This window comes from Zerene cesonia, chromosome 13 (genome assembly GCF_012273895.1).
Source record: "Zerene cesonia ecotype Mississippi chromosome 13, Zerene_cesonia_1.1, whole genome shotgun sequence".
Taxonomy (NCBI): Eukaryota; Metazoa; Arthropoda; class Insecta; order Lepidoptera; family Pieridae; genus Zerene; species Zerene cesonia.
Genome location: NC_052114.1, coordinates 10,300,791 through 10,321,280, shown reverse-complemented (window position 1 = coordinate 10,321,280; position 20,490 = coordinate 10,300,791). Strand labels below are relative to the sequence as shown.

General features: G+C 34.6%; 1 protein-coding gene across 3 annotated transcripts in view; it reads left to right on the top strand.

The window, feature by feature from the left end:
* Positions 1 to 20,490, top strand: part of LOC119831469 (lachesin-like) — a 55,809-nt gene that overhangs the window by 7,889 nt on the left and 27,430 nt on the right. For all 3 annotated transcript variants that reach the window (XM_038354836.1, XM_038354835.1, XM_038354833.1), the window contains exons 2-3: positions 9,196 to 9,307; positions 11,735 to 11,841. In XM_038354836.1, coding sequence (XP_038210764.1) covers positions 9,235 to 9,307; positions 11,735 to 11,841 — 180 coding nt within the window. In that variant the 5' untranslated portion in view covers positions 9,196 to 9,234. The remainder of the gene's footprint in view (positions 1 to 9,195; positions 9,308 to 11,734; positions 11,842 to 20,490) is intronic.

Sequence of the window (20,490 nt, the reverse complement as noted above, 5' to 3'; positions counted from 1 at the left end):
ACCTCATTATTATAAGGAATTAACTGCTATTTGCTTCATTCCCGTTCGTGTCCCGCCCCGGGTCACAACTTATTACCCTCGGCTTGATTAAACGCCTCAGAGTTGGAGCATCCTCAAATAATTACTGAGTACGTGGTGGATTACTGCTAGGTATGAGCTATTTGTAATTAATTATGTTATTTATTTTGAGGGTGCTAAAGGGGGTGCTAAAGTTTGATATGAGAGTAAAGGTAGTTTTTCTGCACAGAGATCGTCAGCGTAATGTTCCAAAAGGCGAGTTTAGTAAATGTCAGGTCAATCTGAAATTACGATATTATTTGTACAAATTGCTAACATATATGTGTTGTCACCCGATAAGCTTTTCCACGATTAAAAAAATATAAGTTTTGTTTCACTGTTTTAATTTATGTAACACATCAATTTGTTGTATTAATAATACTTAAATTTTTTATCACACTTGACTTTCAATTACAATGTTATAATTTCCTGTAATTAAAGGGACAGAAAACCATATATACTTAGCAAAGAAATTCTTTATTAAAAAAATTAATAAATTTTTAGCCTCTTTTACAAATTTTATATTCGAATCAAACCTTACATTTATCCTTACAATAGAAAAATGACTTTAAAAAATCGTACTTTACTTAAAATAAATGCGAAATATAGAATATAGGATGGCTTGTCAGTTAATTTCGCATATACCACCAGTGCGTTGCATGGCACATGAATAACATCAGTATAGATTATAGGCTTATAAATTACGTAATCCAGCCGTGGCTATGTCATAGACAAACCCAATTGCACATTACGTCAGCAAACTTAGCGTTATAACCACGAACAAAACCGATTGTGGACATGACCAATAAAAATAATTGCTCATTTCGGGGCAGTCAGCTGTCCTTTTGAAATATAAAATGCCCGTGTCCGACCTATCTCGTGTCACCCATATTTCATTTTTGCCGCAATACCGGAATTTCTTTTATAACATACGAATGATTTAGAGGGAACTAATTTTTAATGATTTTCACTAAATTTTTGTGGGATACACTGAAAGTTATTTTGTTTTGAACTGTTTTTTTGTCACGTTGACGTAGTTATGTTAGTATAAATAAATGCTATGCTTTAACGGGTGTCGTAACGTGTCATCGCTATGTAATGTAATATAATACTTTGTTAATTACTACCGGTCCGCCCCGGCTTCGCCCGTGGTATATATATATAGCCTTCCTCAATGTATGGGCTATATGACACTGAATTTTTTTCAATTCTCAGGAGATTAGCGCGTTCAAACAAACAAACTCTTCAGCTTTGTAATACTAGTTTATTTATATTATTGTGTATTTCTGATACAGATAATCTCAGGAAGTAGTGGACCAATTTGATAAGTTCATAAGTTCTCTTACCATTGGATTTGTTCATGATCTTCGAGTGCTATGGGGTATACAACATATACATAACACAGGCAAGGCTGGCGCGAACAGCTAGAATTTTTCTTTTCGCTTTATTACTACCTCTAATCCTAGTTAAATCTATTCTCTCACATTTATTTGTTTATTTATAGCTGTAAAATCTTTACTACCTAAGGTTTGTAAAGCTTCTCTTATTTCGTACTAATGAACAGTTATATCAAGGAGTTAGGAGCAAAATTAATTTACACTAGCCATTTGCATACTTAAAATATAAACCAACGGTTATCTAAACGTGAAGAAGCGAATTTTCATTTTGAATTTGTCGGCACCCTTATTCATGCAGAATTGCTAATGTAATCTCCCGTAATAAGATAAAGGCTAGGTAATCCTAAATTTGAGGCACAATTCTTATTTAAATGTACACAAGGGGATCGTGACCTTCACAAGGAGGATAATTAAAGGAATTATGTAATAGACGAGGACATTATATTTTCATAGCGCTTTGTCGGATACGTATATGTACTTTAGACCTTATTTTTGTCTATTTTTTGAGTGGGTAAATCTTGTATAGATACCCACGGCCCCCTGAGACTTTTGGGACATGCTTTTGCATTATATTTACCTCAATTAATTAACGATCTAACACACATATTACGAAATTAAAATAAAATTGGCAACATAAATATAAGAACTTTAAATTAAACAAATATAACAACTCCCACGTAATAACAAAATGGCTGCCGCGAAACAAAAAAAAAACAATGTTAGCCATTCTCATTTCGCAACAAATTGAGACTTCAGACAATTTCACGAAAAGGGACTATAAAAAATTATCATCCCCCAAATAAGAAGTAAATCGTGAGTAATTTTTCTTTACTTTTACACGCAGTAGCAATAAAAACACGCCGTCTTCAGGACAATTGTCCATATATCATGCTTGTTTCGCGAGGAATGAAAGTTTAAACGTGGGAGATAATGCATTGTACGTGGGAGTGGGAGTGTTTGCTGATATATTGGTATGTGTATTTTCTTTTGTGGAAAATTAATTCCTAAAATTGCGTAGAGTACAGGTATACTTTATCAAAGCTGCATTGTTGGTTTCATTGTAGGATAGATAGATGTGTTCCTACAGACAGTTGAATACGGATTGATGTCTGTACGCTGTTGTTAAATCAGCCACCATACGTATTTGTTAAAAGTAATGGTGGCTCAGTGGTGAGAACCTCGGACTTTAAAATCGATTAGTCGGGGTTCGAGACTGGGCGAGCGTGCAGGAAATAAATTGGTGATAGATATTTGTTTGTATTTATTACATCATACATTTTTATTGGGTGGACTGATTTTTATGATTTTATTATATTTGAAAGCTGGTGACTGATGTGGTCCCATTTAAATTGGGATTAGTTCTGACAAGTTGTAATAAGTCATTATGTATGTTATGGTATAAGTTATTCAATCTTGTGTGAATCTTACTCTATGTTAAGAATATCATATATTATATACATAATGGGATGACGCTAAAGGCAGTGAGGCTCTACCAAAAATTATTAGATTTAGAACAACGAAGGTTCAAAATAATTTGTGACAAGCATTTTTTTCTTATATTATATTTTGTAGGTTCAACTGATTCTAAATACACAGACGCAAATATCGCTGGTTATTTTCAATTTTTAACCCAACTAATATTATTGACTGTATCTGTTTATCTGTCTTTACGCCAAAACTACTCAATGGATGAAATCTAAAATATACTTGTATATAATAAAATACTTGTGAAGAAGATAGTTTGAGATCCGAGAAAGGACATAGGATAGTTGTCTTGGAAATTCCACGGAATGGGGAACTATGCGGAAAAATGGCGCCTGTCTTTTCTTGGAACTACGCGGGCGGAGCCGCGGGCGGAAAACTAGTTGATTTTAAAATAGAAAATAACTCCCCAACAGCACACAATACTAACTTTACAACATGAATAAATACTACAAGATTTAAGACCAGTTTCGTGACTGAACGATAAATATATTTTCTATTGAACACATTTTGGTTTATATTCACGCATTATTTGACACAAGTTTTAGCCGGCGGTTTCGCACGCGTTAGATTTGGAGTAATTAAATAGATGTTATCAAACATATAAACCTTCCTCTTGAATTACTCTATCTATTAAAAAAAAACATCGAAATCAGTTGCGAAGTTTTAAAGATTTAAGCGTACAGGTCATAGAGACAAAGTAAAGAACTTTATGTTATACTATGTAATGATTTACATCTATAAATAAGTAAAACAAAGCACACAAGTTGTTAAAGTGGTATTAATCAGATGTTCGATTGTTGCTCACTGAGGAACCGTTTCAACCTCTCACCCTCAGAATTAATTTATAACGTCTTAAAAGGTTTAATATAACAAGATGATGCGAATTGTACCAGTCACGCCCCTTATTACGCCTCGGATTTTCTCTAATCGCATTATATCCCGGAATATTCACATCTTTATAAAGATTGAATCTTTTAATAAGATTGAAAGCGATTTGATTGAAACTCGAACGGTTCTCGATTATAATTCGATAAAATAACTTTATTGCGGCTGATGTGGCTAATAAATTATAGATCAATAGAATTTTTTAATGTTACTCAATTTGTAACTACGTAGGTGTAATAATTTTTGGTTTCTTTCGCCTTCAGCCATGATGTATCTTTACTAAATTTGATGAATAGCGGACCAGTCATTATTGCGAGACTGATATACAAATATTCAAGTAGTATCGCGTAGTATCGCATGTTTGTTCTTTTGTTTATCTTTCTTTCGCGTCTAAAAATGATGTGGTTATAATTTGTAGGCTTATTCAGCATATTAAAGACATATTTTTTACCCAGGGTTATTCTAATTTCTTCTCAAGTAAGGGAATCTAGTTTATAAAACCTAGTTACCCCATAAACAGTTAATTACTAGAATCTCTCGTATAAAATCATTCCTTCCAAACGATCAAGTAAATACCATTGCTACATCGGCAAACATCTTCAAACTTTAGGGTCGTCAAAAGTCAGTTAATATTTCATCACAGAGGTAGGCCCCGTTTGATATTCCACCAGCAAAGATAAACATCCGATCACACAAAGCCAAATTATCAATAAACATTGTGAATTCAGGCGGTCAAACAACCACTTTATCCAACGTCGAATCTAATTCTGAGCAGTGAGCAAACAGAGATATGCCCGATAAAAATATTTGCGCAAATATTTTGTCAAAATTTTCCTGGGATACAGATTACGCGGATTCCTACCGTATTACCAGGTGATACGTCTGCAAATTGTAAAGTGATGGATATGGCTCTAGGCTGTCCGATTGTCTTTGCTTATTGCCGTTTTTATTCTATTCACAGATATCTATGATGCTGCCAGAGTAATAGATTGAAGTAGATGTTAATTCGTTTTCAAATGAATAATACTTTCCCGGTCTATGGATTTCTTATTACACAATTTTTTAGCTTCGTTTTTTTCCTTATGTTTCCTTATGACTATATGGGAGGTATATTGTCAAAACTGTGATATATTTCAATTTCACAAGAAACACACAATACAATTTCAAAAGAGAGGATTTTGATATTTTTTTTACCAAATAGGGTATAAAAGTGTTAAGGTTGGTTAACGCATAGTTTAATTAAATGAATTTATAAAAGACACTTATAGAAACTTTTATTACAATTTGTTCACTTTGTTATTCCAAAGATGTTGCACGTTCGAAGATAAGAAAAACTTTGCTAACTAACTCATCTAAATCCGGTGCAGTGCAATCGATAATTCCTAGACTTGCAGACTAATTTATACACGTGGATAGGGATGCTAAGATTTTAATTATTTCTCACTATCTGGCTATGTATATCTTCAATTTATAAATTTTGTAGGGTATATAATTTTCATGTTTTTAATTTCACTGGAAACATTAAGTGTGCGAGTTAAATTTTAAACCTAGGCGATTATCACGCTGCCACAAATCACGCTGCATATTGCATGTTAACGCACCTACGCGCGTACTTCCGGGAGCGCAACGCACTCACGCGCGTATTTGCGTTTTGTGGGTTCACAGCGACTCTAAGTCATTTCATTTAAAACCATTTACCTGTCTTGCAAAATCACACTCGGTGTGCCATATCCCGTCCGCACCTAAGTGCGTGTGCGCATGTTCCTTAGCTTGTAGGGGCGTGATGTGAAACTGGACTGCACGTGTTTTCTATACAGACGGAGATACTGACAAGCAACGGTTAAACAAGCACTCACGCGATACGCTGTGTGGAGCGTGGGCGCGCGTTAATCGCATAAATAGTATTCTCGAGTCGGTCGATTTTTACAGGTTCTGACTTATGAAATTTGATTTTCGAACAACCAATGAGCAAGTCAAAACATATATGACAAATTAAAAAAATGTTTTATTCTGGCTAGGCAGAATAACAACTTTAATTTGACTTTTCAGTGAGTAATATTTTGTTTACTTTTTCTAAACCAAGGAAATTGAATTTTCTTCTTTGAAAGTAACAATAATTAATTACATATACAGCAATGGTGTTTCGAAGCGTCAATTCATCCAGTCTCTTTCTTGTTTCAAAACAATAAATACTATTCTTTCTTCTCATCTTACAAATTTACTTCAAAAAATTATCTCCAGTGCCTTATTAAATTTACAATAATTTCATTTGAGTATCAAATATTTTTTTCCTACAAAGTGTACCAACTCCGCCCACGCTTATAGGCACTCGTGTATACGTGCCCCATTTAAAAATTTTAAAGATTAATAAAAAAAGAAATTGGTTCTTAAACTGTGATAAAAACGTGAAATCGTGTATTAGAGGGTCAGATTTTCGCACTTATTATATTATACTAGCTATTTCCGGTGTCTTTATTTGCGTGATCAAAGAAATTTAACAGGCGTCAAACAGTTATGCTTTAAATACAGCGCCATCTATCCAAATTTATAAACTTCAGATTTAAATAAGCATCAAAATGGATGTGCTGGTGGAAACAACATTAACTGTCTAACTCCCGAACTGTCCCAGACACATAAAGAAACAAAGATTTTCGTGTACAATATCATTAAATGACTAAGGATGAATTAAGCATGAAATACAAATGAATACTATCAGCAACGTCTACATGATGAATAAGAATAGAACAAACAGTTGGCAACCCTAGCAGGCCAGTCTATTGTATAGCACGTGGTAGGAATGGCGCGATAGCTCGCTGGGTGATTAAGATATTACATATTGTTATGCGAACGATATGAGTTATTGAATTTAATCCAACTGTATCTATATTAATCCAGACGTGAACTATATTCATATATCTCTCAATGGAACTGCGTTGTATGGAGCTTTCAGATGGTTTAATGGATATGTTTGTTAAAGCAGTAATTTAATGGAGTGTTTTAAATATGTTGTAAAAACTTTGATCGGGATGAGGGAACGGAAATATGAAAGCATTTCTGTTTTGAGTTGTGAACTGTTACTAGATTATAGTCGTGACTTCGCCTACCCTAATATTAGATTAAAAGTTTTCTCTTCATAATATTATTATACACATGAACCTTCCTCTTGAATCACTTTTTCTATTTAAAAAAAACCATCATAATCCGTTGTGAACTATTAAATATAAAAGCATACATAGGAACATATGGACAGAGAAAACGACTTTGTTGGTACTATGTAATAATTATAAAGAGGAAACTTTCGTATGTTTGTAACGTTTACAAGAAAAAACTGCTGGACCGATTTAAATAATTATTTCACCAGTGAAAAGCTGCAACTTTGCTGAGTTACATAGGCTACATATATGCCACGGGCGAAGCCGGGGCGAAAAGCTAGTAAAAATAAATTAACATACTCACAGTTAAAGGTTGTCTGGCGAGAGAGATCTCTTGTCTGGCTGATAAGACTGCCTTTTATACAAATTTTTAAGACTTCATATTTTATGGTGTGATTGTGGTAAAAAAATAAATAAAATACATAAATAAACAGTCATAATGTCCTATAAATTTGGTCGTAACAAGGCAAATAAAGTAGCTTTTCAGGCAACCGCGAGTGACGTCACAAAGAGCAAGTGGCCTCTAACGACTGAACTCGCCACTGAAACGCTTTGTTTGGTACAAGCTATAAGCTGTTAGAACACTTCCATTGTTATTACAAATAATACTATCAAAATCTTTAATACCAGTAATCCATTATAAATATCACTACTCACGTCAAAAGTTGAGATGGTCCCGATTTTATTTATATGTAAGTATGCGTTATATTATTTGTGTAAGGTAGGGAGGGAAGAAGGTACAAAGGAAATTGAATACTTACAGAAAGACCTACTTATTCCAATTTCAGAAAATTACAACTTCGTCTGTCTGATCGGGTACTTTAAAATAAATACCTGTGACCGATCGATATGTTATTAATACACATGTATCGTAAGGTTTTTAGTGTATTTATTCCACGTATTGCTATGATCCTACTAATTCCTATTCCTACTAATATTATAAAAGTTTGTAAGGATGTGTGTGTGTTTGTTGCTCTTTCACGCAAAAGCTACTGAACCGATTGCAATGAAATTTGGTACGTAGACAGCTGGACAACTGGAATAACATATAGGCAACTTTTTATCCCGATATTCCTACGGGATACGGACTTACGCGGGTGAAACCGGGCAGCTAGTAATCAATATAATATAATCAGTTACCTTCATACTGAGATATAGTTTTGTCCAATGTAATGGTGAGAGAAGAAGTGCAATGTAAGCGAAGGACAGTCATAAGTGCTTAAGAAGTCATAAATAATTAAAATATGAATAGTACATAAAGCTATAAAACAATAGCAATCAGTTTATACTACAGTATATTTATAAATAAATACAATGCCTTGAGTTTTTGTAAGTCAATATACTCAGAACCTGCTTAATTCATTCAGACAATTATTTCACCTGGAGAAAGTGACATTCCTGTAGACTTACGCTATATTTTTCTAGTTCTCATCCCGATCAAATACGAACGGGGCCGGTTCGAGCGGCACGTACATTGCAAAGTGAACCTTAATCACAGTTCCGTACAAAGAAAAATGGACTTCATTAATTTCGTAACATTTGTTTGAACAAATCATTAATTATTCATATCATCGCCCGGTTATGACTTGCTCTTTCGAGCTCGCCCCTGCTCCGTGCGCAGAATTTGATTTATCCCAAGATCAAATTCAATTGTGTCAAACGAGAAATTGACTAAAAATTCAACTCGACTCGAAGCGATATTACATTTTTATAGATTCCAATCTGTCATTACAGGCGCGTTATAAAAATTCTCGTGTCGTGTCGTCTGCACGTCTTGAGTTTGACGCGTCACGTGACGGATTTATTAAATACACTACCCACTTCAATTTAGTCGTGAATATTGTTGGCTTCATTGGGGACATATTAGACATATTTAGAAGATGTCTCGTTTAGCATTTTTCTCTATTTAATTTCACGAGAAATATATGGAGGTAGTTCAAGATTACAAATAACGTCATACTGTCAATGTCTAATATACCAGTTTTTAGGTTAGTAGGTATTAGATCTAAAATGGTCATTCAATTTTTTCACCCACAAGGTAAATTTCAACGATAAAATTTGTTTCTACCATATTTAATTTCATTGTATCTATTAATCATTTACAAGCAAAAGCATAGCAATGAAGGATTCAGCTTGAATAGCATTCCCGGTCTAAATCTTCTAGACTAGTCTTCTGTTAAGTGTTCAATTAAACACTAATTATTTATCCTTTATTTCAGTTAACGGCATGAGTTGGAGACAACCTTGAGTGATGCATCATGAGCGGAAGACGCGGGCCCTATCGGAGTGTCGCCATCGGGCTTATCCAGATAATTACTATTATATGTCAAGGTACTTTTTTATTATTATAATCAGCCACAGCTTTCCCACTGCTAGGCCAAGGGCCATCACATCTCTCTATTGTGAGAAATTTTGAACCAATCGTTACAGTAAGAGCCCTGCTCGTCCTGACATGGTTACAACATCCAGTATAACTACAAAAACTACATTTAATTTTTAATTTATGAGAGGGTGCTTCCAACTAATGTTGGTTTATCTGGTGAGGTAAGCCATCATTTGTTTATAACGCGGGGGAAGGGGGAAGCTAGTAAGATTTTTAAATATAAAGCAAGGGTAAACAAAGCTCCTATATGGATTTTCAAACCCAACATTGACATGACATGAATGGAAAAGAGCAATTATAGAGTTTCTTGCCCCATCTTCTGTAAAAACTGCTTTGCGAACCGATGGTAAATATTTAAAAGTGCTTCTATAAGAACTCAAATTGAGTTAATAAATATTTGAGTTTGACTTTAACAGAAATCGAACAAGGTCGGGGAGTGATCAGGCGCAGGATTAAACTCGATTTTCTCTAAATCTCTCTAATAATTTATCACAACCTCCACCTTGACCTTGCGATGCGAAGGATACAAATCTTTTATTTCAAAATCCAGGTGATGATGATGATGAAGATTCCTGATAAAACTTTGTTAGGTGATGGCTAACTGTACTAATATCACGAAAAAATAAACTTAATCCTTTTTTATTTAAGTAAAAATTGTTGATTAAAACAATTGCTCTATAAAATAAAAAATAAATAAAAACAACGAATTTAACTAATCAGTATACACACAGTCAGGGATCATAAACGCAACCGGTAATAGGCTAACTAACTTTCACAAATTACTAACTTTTCAAATAAAAGCGACTCAAAGGGAGCAGTCTTAATGAAGACAATATTTTGAAGGGCCCCTAACTTCAGTAATTAAATCTCATTCTCATATCTTGAGGGCTCGTGTCTTTGAACAATTCCTTCTATATTAGATGCGGTGTCAATCAATTTAGACTCGCCTTTAATCGCTGCCACTTCAGAACTAAGTATAATGATAAAAGTTTCGTACTGTGATTTAGAAATTCCTATAACAATTGTGGGTTCCAAATTATTTGTAAGTTTTTTTGTTTATGTCATCAATGGCAAAGTAGCTGGTGGGTAGTCTGATGGTATGCGCTCCACCGCCCATGAACATTTAAAGAGGCGTGAGCTGGTTTCCAGACCTTACGCCCCTACAAATGGATTGACGAATTTAAAAAGTATAAGAGAGAGATAGGATTGACAAGGGGAATTAAGTAGGGGAGGGGTTGGGGAGGGAAGTTCATGAAATAAATAAATGTATGTATAAAAACTGTAGAATTCCCATGGTACTATTTCACGACGATCTTCTGTGGGGATGTGAAACCTTCCGCGGTGCGAGTTCAAATCCTACATTCTTTTGTCATAATATGCTATAATATCAGAGGACGCTTATATTCCTCTGCGCATATTAAAACATCATTAAATATATGTTTTCCCACATATCTAATTATTATTGATTGAAGTTATATAGGATAATTTTTATTACTAACTCATTTGTCAAATTTTAACTTCCCTCTAGTCTGGATTCTAAATGAAATTATTCTAAATTTACAGTCATCATTCACAACAACAGCTTACTTATTCAAATAGCACAGTTTAATTTCCGTTTTTAAAATAACTAGCGTCTAACGGCAATACTCTGACATTTAAAGAAATACGAGGTTTTATCATAAAAACCGATTTAACGATCCCTTTTATACGGTTATTGTGCTTGTACTACATGCATCTACAACATTTATTTCCTGTTTAACATTTAGCACTTCTTAATCAATAGTGTTTTAAATTCTACACGGATATTAGTTTATAATAAATAATAAACTAGTTCGCAACGGCTTTGCCCGCGGTACATGTAGCCTGTCATTAAGCAGATAAAACGTTACAAGCATACAGAAATACAAACGTTTTCTTATTATAATAGTGTCGACTAGCTCTACGCCCCGGCTCCGATCGGGTTGTCATTTATCGTAATTGAAATAATATACGCTATTCTATATTTTAAGTTGGATCAAACTGCACATGGCGTTCCAGTTTGATTAAAGGGTTGAGGTAAATCGCTTTCAACAATTTTCGAATCACTACAGACGTGTAACATCTCACTTCGGCCACTGTACCACGCTCACTATAGTTAACGAATCTTCCAAGCAAATAATATCATGTACTATCTCTACCCTGCGGTTCCACCCACGCCTAAGCCTTCCTCAAAAAATGGGCTATCTAACACTGACAGAATTTTTCAAATCGGACCAGTATTTCCTAAAATTAGCGCGTTCAACCAAACAAACCCGTCAGCTTTATAATACTAGTACTACTATAAATAAGTTTGAATGCATTACAATTAAACCTGTAATTGTATTTTTTGTTCATAGTGTTGACAGAGGAGCCGCGGTTTGCTGAGCCTATCCCGAACGTGACAGTGGCGCTCGGCCGAGACGCCAGCCTACCGTGTGTGGTTGAACATTTAGGAAATTATAAGGTAAGAATATCTTTTTATACTATTTTTTACTGAGACAACTGTACGGGATGTAGGAAATAGTTTTGAAAATATAATGTGTTTGTTCAATTTGAATGATAAGTGTAGCCGTGTGCTTCGCTTGAATGTTTGTAGTCAATTACATGTTAATTTATCTTATTATTCCTTTTTATTCATTCACATAACACTAATTCACTCCCTAGGTTAGTTCCGTAGACAACCGAATCAAATGTAATATCATACACAATACTTTAAAAATGCGATATTTCAGTCAAAACGCATTTCACGGAAATAACAAAATAAACCGACGATGCGGATGAAAGCAAATTATAACGGTCATATTAAATCAGCCATAACGGGAAAGCGCACATTAGAAAACCTATATCCATAACGTCTTATTCTCATTCAAATTCCAACCCGATCACATAAATATATAAGGAAAAAATCCATTGAACGAGTTCTTTATTGAAACCAATAAATAGTACTTACTAACCCCGCAATATAAATTCAGTATTGAAATTGCGTCGTTATTCAGATCATACGTAACTTATAGGAGATTATACAGATAGTGTTTTATATTTTTTTCGCGTTCGTAGTTCAAGGATATTATTCTTATATTTATTTTCAGTCGTGTGAATCGCGCGATTATTTTCAATACTGTTGCTGACGGTTAAAAAGTCATTCAATGATTTATTTTTGTTCTAATGTTGATACGTAAAAAAATCTTTTAGTAAGGAATCAGTTCGTAATTTTACAATAAGTAAGTAGTAGTAAGTTTTCATTTTATTCATATATTTAAAAAACCGAATGCCGAAATAAAGCTGTTTTACGAAATGAAGGTTCATTTAAACTAAATCTCGATATAATACATTGTTTCAATAAAGAAATCTCTTCATTTTAATATTCAGAAATATCACAAATCAGACAGCGCCCTAATGAAAATACTTAGAAAATATTTCTCGACACCACTTTCTTATCGCGTCTCGAAATACATTCAAAGAGATTAGGGTGGCTCACACACTCACGGTAAACACGCGTGAACTTAAATTGTAAAATAGTTCTTTTGTTTTAATGCTATATTTATTACCATGTGAGTAAAGTTCATTTTTCAAGAAAATATTTAAGACCGATTTACGTGTATGTGAGACGTTGATATAGTTATGATTCAATTGTTAAAAAAAAAATAATGCCGTCTTAAAATGCGGACCCCCTGACTCTGAAATGAAATTAATTTACTAGTATTTTCTTGTGTTTGATTTTACGAGAGTATTATACATTTAAAAATTAAAAACTTTTTAACGGTTTTTAAACGCAATTTATTCATTATATTATTAATCCGATGTTTCGAACACTTTACGGCGAGCGTGGTCACGGGGAGACTGAGATGTTATATGTCTTGTAGGTCATACAAAAATTTTTGTTTGTGAACTACCTCCACCTATTTGTCCGCAGTTGGTATGTGGAGTATTTTTTTGGATGTTGGCAGTTAGATAAGAAGGAGACTTATTACTATATTTAAGCTTTCACTATGATTTCACTATCTTATCTTCATTCGAGACGGAATTTATAACGAAGCGGAATAAACAACGAGGAGATAAAATAGTTGCGAGTGTTGGTCTATAACAGTTATAATTTTTAAATTTACGAAAAATATGTTTCCTATATATTATATACTAAATGAAGTTGCACCATACGTACATACTGTTTCGATTTTACTGCCCTCTTAACCGTGACGAATATCGATGGTTTAGATTTCTTTGAATTCATTCTGAATAAATACGCCAAGAAAATACTGAACGATAAAACAAAATAATGCAGTTTTGCTTTCAATGTGGATTATAGAGTACCATCTAACTTTTTTCACACATATATGCCATACTAGCTTCCGCCGGCGTCTTTGGACGCGTTGAATTAAGACATTTACAAATGATTTAGTGACTTTTTATTCCCGTTTTATCCCAAGAAAAGTAGTTTCAGCATGATTCGCAATCAAGCCTATATTGAGATTAGGAGTATACAGTTTTTTTATTCCCTTACGAGTCGTAGCTTCACTTTCGCTCGTGAGCAAACCGCCTTAATCGTATTGGCCTATTCAGTGTACCCTTCAATTGGATGGGATGAGCGGTTATAATATTTTCTTTAACAATTACTTGGAGGTTGTAATAAGTATATTCATATAACACAAGTGTGATTGCGCACATTGTATTATTCGAAAGAATGTTTATTTGGCTGATATTGAAACATATACAAGCGTTGCCCGCAGCTTCGTATATCATGAATCAAATGTCACTTTCGAAACCGTTATTTTAAGCCCGTGAAGTATCGTCATATGAAATTCCACGTTCATTTTTAATTGGTTATAACTTTTGCAATTTTTATTGTCTAATAAAGATTTTTGGTATATTTTGTGTGTCAACACAATATATAAAAAGCAGTAGATCCTACCAAATAGTTATATATAGGTATATCTAATCTATCTTTGACCATATAATTGTTGACAGTATTAATTTTACGTGCAACAATAAATGCCACGGTTTTATGTATTGCGATACGATTCAGAAATTATAGACAGCAAATTAATGGTGAAGATAGCAAATAGAAGAAAGAAAGACAAACATTTATTTTGACATAGACACACACACACACACACACACACACACATACACAACAGACAATAACAGAAAACAAAAGCATACAAAAAATAAAAAATAATAAAAAAAAAGCAAAAATTAACGGCTTGATTTACCAATTACGTGTGGCTGCGAGTGCCAAAGAGATGCCTCTCAGGAAACCTAAAAATAGGCATCGTTGGATAAAAAAAATTATATTTAAGGAAGTTTGTGATTAAACGCTTTAGATATTGAAACAAAATTCGAAAACTACTTCACCAGTAGAAAGCTTCATCCTTCAGTAATTGAATGCCATCTATTTTTTCGGTTCCATCTGCCTAAGGGACACCTCAACATTTCGTTCTTCCTAATCTTTAAACATTTTCCATTTATAACACATTTTGATACAATTAAAACTAAATAAAAATGAGAATTATTTATATAACTTTCGCTTATCATCTTATAGATAATATTCCCGTGTCATTTTAGTTACCAAACTCCTCCGAATCGGATGGACCGATTCTTATGAAATTTTGTGTGCGTATTGTGTGTTTCTGAGAATCGGCCAACATCTATTTTTCATACCCCTAAATGATAAGAGTAAGGCAGAGAAGAGTTGATATGGGAGTCGAGCACGCTTACTCACGAATTGACCAGCTCGCACCGGGGAAGTACCACACCCGCACAGAAGACCGCATAGCATACACCTCTTACCGCTTACCATCAGGCGACCCACCAGCTCCATTGCCGACTATGACATGTGACAAAAAAAGATCAACGTTTGTCGGCTAGTAACTATAGTCTTATAATTTATTTAGATACAATATCTAGATGACATGGGCGGCACAATTGCATATTCACAGGTAGAATATTATAATTAATTGAACGAATCATTACGTATTCATAACTTTTGTATATTTATGATACAGTAATTGCCACTGGGAGTGCTTTGAAAATGTTAACGATCTGTTTGACCTCAATATTACTGTTTTAGTGACGTATTTAATAATTCAAATTTATTTAATTTATTATGGTAGCAATTTCTCTAAATCTCATCTATTTTATTATATCAACCTAGCTCGATTTCTTTTTTTTATTGAAATTATATTCGAGATCAATTCAATATTTCCAGAGATTGATATTTTGCGGACAAACACAAGAATTTCAAAATGTTCACCCCTTTTTTTTTTAAGTGGGGAAATCTTGCATAAGATACCCACGGCACCCGGGGAAGGAGCCGTGGGTTTGGTGTGGTTTGGGCAGCCTTACAAGCAGCTAGTCAGCCAGCCGGGCAACCAGCCGGTTCCAGGCAGCCGGCCAGCCGGCATTATAGCCAGCCAGCCAGCTAGCCAACCGGTGAGGCAGCCGGTTCCAGTCAGGCTGCCAGCCGGTACACCATCCAGCCAGCGAGCCTACCGGATTACCAGCCGGTTCCAGCCAGCCAGCCAGCCAGCCTTCAGGCCAGCCAGCCAGCCTTCAGGCCAGCCAGCCAACCAGCCAGCCAGCTATAAGGTCCCCTGGCCGTCGGGTCGGTCGAGTCTCTCAGACCACTGACCGGCACACCGCGTCCAATTAGCTTCACTCAGAGTGCCAGAGTGCAATCTGAGCTACTGAGCCCCCCCGCCACGACAAGGCTTGGAACCGATGGGGGGGAAAATGTGAAAGTCGTCCCTCCAAAACAACCGGGACCTGACTGCAATTGCCGTAGGAAATGTTTTCAAAAAGTACCAGAGGATGTACGTCTCAAGACATTTCAGGGATTTTACTCTATGAAAACTCACGACGAGCAAAATGCTTACCTTTTTGGTCTTATGAGACAGGTTGATGTTAAAAGAAAAAGAGTGAAATCCAGCAGTCGTAGAACATGTACATTTGAATACTTTGTCCGTGTTAAAGGTAGGGAAACTCAAGTTTGTCAGACAGCATTTAAAAATATACACGCTATAACTGAGAGGAAGGTCAGAGTTCTTTGTAAGAAAATGGATGATGGCATAATGTTCCCTAGCGATAACAGAGAAAAAAATAGTCATAGACGTTCGGGAGAAGTGCGTCTTCCTTCAGGTGTAGTTGAACAAATTAAAAATCACATATATTCCATAGTTCATACTCATAGATTAAAAGACTTTATAAGATTGGATAAGATAGCAGGTCTCGAAATAAATATTTCAAAAATGTGGAAGGATTATATTAAAACTTATAATCCTGATAACATAACTGCAACAATGCCTAAATCAAAAAGAAGCTCTGATATAGTGCAGCCACAAAATGAACCTCCTCAACCGCCAGCTCCGGCACCAGTGCCTCAAGAATCTTTTGCTCCAATTACCTATCCTGGCAGTGGTCATCTTATGAATATTGCTGAAAATTATTTTGAGAATCAATATCAAACAGCATTAACAACCTCATCAACTACAACCAATTTTTACCCTGCTCAAAATGGTCAGCATCCACAAGGCACGGGCATCCTCCTTCAAACAGTCAATCGACCAGCTCAACCGACTACATTTATTTTACTATCTACTACTAAAATGTTCACCCTACAATTTAACTATGAGTATTATCCTGGGTATTATCATGTAAACTAGTTTATTATAATTTTATGTATAAACGATTACAAGCCTTTTAAACATTATTTCGAAAATCCAACATTTGGCGATATAAAATACATTATACGTATTAACGTCACTGATGGCGAATTCAATGGTTTTTCAACAATATTCTTTAAACGACCCATAAATTTGTATTGGAATTGTATTTTTTGTGTTCATTACCTCATATATTTTTATTGGTTGAATCGATTTTGACGATTCTTTTTTGATTGATGAATTTTCCATTTAAATTTTCTAAAGTTCTGATAATTTGAAGGAGGTTTAGTTTTATGTAAATTTTAACGGTCGTATAAACTAAACAGAACACCCCAAGAAATTATTCAACTGGATAATAAACTGGCTATAAACATGACATTATGAACTTTCCACATAACGGATAATACAAGAAATTAGACCAGTAATTGTTATTGACAATTTCGAAATTCAGAGCACCGTAACCGGCGCAAATACGCAAAATGTTTGCTCCCAGCGACCGTAAACATAACATTGTAAACGAGGTTAAAGCGAAATTATAAACGGGATAAGCTGGAATCTGTAATTATTATCTAAACGACAGCGTCCGCCGCTCATGAATAATTTAATTGGCTGCAGTCAGATACAGGTCGGCGCGGAATTGTTTCTGCATTTAATATTCTACGTACCGTCCGATTAGATTCCGATATTGATACATTCGGAACTTCCGAACTCCAACGCCTGATGCGCGCTTGTTTCGGAAATTCCGAAATGCAGATATTGCATGTCCGTCCGCCGCTTTTAATTGGATTGTAGTTGGGACTCTATCAGCTTGTATGATGACTTTTATTTCGATGTTCAAGTGAGCAGGAATCGCTAATCTTCAGTAGGTACTTTCTAGTTTTTTTTAGAGGGTTAGGAGTTAATGTTAAAAAGAATATTGATTGGTACCCTGTATTTTAACAATATCGTTATTTAATTATTTCAGATCGTTTCGATATATGTTATGATTACAAGTTATACCTATCCTTAACAAAATTAAATAATAAAATAAAGTTCTATAGTGTGAACATAGATTTATCATTCTGTTTCATCCGAAACTATTAAAAGAGCTATTGTGCACTTCATTGTTTATAAAAATCTCAAGAATACAATCATAAAATAATAGCAGTTTATAAATTATAAAGGTTGGAAGGATGGGCACAAAAGGTGTGAGCATTAACGCTAAATTAACGGTCATTCTTCTGGAGTAATTGTCTCTATAACAAGGCACAATTAAATGTATTGTCATTATAATCGGATCACATACAAAATAATGCATAAGGTCACATTTAATTTGCTTTTAATGGTTAGTATAATTTAGTTATAAACTCAAATGCAAATATTTATTTATTAAATTAGACTACTTATAGAAGCACTTTAGAATCGTCATAACATATTTTTAACATTTACCACCGGTTCGGAAAGCAGTTTCTACAGAGGAGAAGCTGGCAAGAAATTCTGTATATTGAATAATGCGTTATAAAGTAAATTATGGTTGTTTTAACGTGCGTCCAGCGACACTTGCAATTGCGTGTCAAGAACCGCCAAATGAATGGATGAATGTTTGATAATTTGGATGAAATTCGTTGCAGATATAACAGACTAGCGGTCCGTCCCGGCCTCGCCCGTGGTACATGTATAGCTTTCCCCAATAAATGGTCTATCAAACACTGAAAGAATTTTTCAAATCGGACCAGTAGTTCCTGAGATTGGGTTCAAACAAACAAACAAACAATCTCTTCAGCTTTATAATTGCAGATATAACAGATAAACTGTTTATAACAGCCAAACCTGGTTACACTACAAAGCAGCGCGCTCACTCAAGTCTAAATAACGGTATCGTTATAACTTGCATCGTTATTTTCGAGTTATAATATGGTTATAATTGATTAGTATGAAACTGCCAAAACCGCAAGTAACAGGGCAACACAGCAGGACGATAAGTTGCCAGAGTGAATAAACAGGGTGTCAAATTTCACCCCTGCAGTAATTAAACCGGGGGCGAGGGTGGGACGCCACACGCTTACCCGCTATGCAACAAATATTATAAACTCTCACGTTTTGATGTATTAGTACTTTTAATCAGACGTACTGTGTTTTATTATTTTTGTGTTTTTATTTGTATCTGTGGTATTGTACTAATGAACCGTTTTGAGTGGAATGAAATTATACATGACGGTTTTCTCTTAAACGAAGTGGGGAAATGTGCGTGAAATTTCCACAACTAACAATAAATCCATTAATTTTGCGTCATATCCGACTATACCACAAAAGACAGTGGCATTAACTTAATGTAACGACGGCAAATCTTTTCTTAAACCAGAAGCACGTTAAAGTAAAAACATTATGATAATACGAAAACATTTTTAAAAATTGTTACGTGAAATTCCATGAACGCTAACAGGCCCATACATAATCATTGTACGCAGACAAGCGGAAAATATCCTTGCCCTAGGAGCGGTATTATTTATCTGTTTGTCCCGAATAAAAGTTGATCAAGTGTAACGATAGTGCTGCTGCTTGTCTTTGTTAGATGGCCATCTGGAATGACTATTAGTTTTATAACCTCTATGTTTAAAGTTTGTTAATATTTTATGGAATATTGGACGGTTTGGTTTAAAGTTTTGAACGATTTTTTATAGCTTTATTATACTATACATACTTAGTTTTATAAAGAATGTGTATGTTATATACTATATTGACACTAGTTTTTATTATTTTCAATAGGTTATCGCTTTTTGATGAACAGTGACTTGAACTCGATCCTCTCGATATCCATTAAGCCGTATAACAATTTGTCGATCATAGATAGTATAATGTCCATATTCATATAATTACATTTTTATGTATATGAGACGGAAAATGTTGCGACTGTAATCTTATACTATTTCGAAACTGCGTTGTTCCTGGAAATTAAGAAATATAGCCGTTTTCTTATAAATTTGTGCCCAGTCAACGTTATGTAAAAGGGTTTTCGTTTACGCAGCGCGCTGTACGAGCAGGTCTGAAGAGTCCCCCGACCAAATGTTGCAATGTGCGACTTAACTTATTCATGAATTTGCCGCGGTATTAATAATTTGTTTTATTTTACGAGACCTATTATCTAGACGCTTCACCTCGTAAATACTTGAGGTAGCTGAATTTTAAAGTAAATGAAAGGATTGTTCCCAGTTATTTTATAGCGAATTCTGAGAATGATACGCCTCTTTTGGGGATTGCCTGCTTAATTACGATTTTAGGGAATTTCAAGGCTAATAAAAATGTATAGGTTCATAAAATCGTGATTTGATTTATTTATTTATTCCTTTTTCTGCGTTATTATGCTTATATTGGAAGAGAAAGCTTACTCGTGTTATGGAATTTAAAACCAGTAGACCTACACTGTCTAAATCTTTGAAGATTTACTTTACTATTCCGTGTAATTTTTTTTAAATATGGGT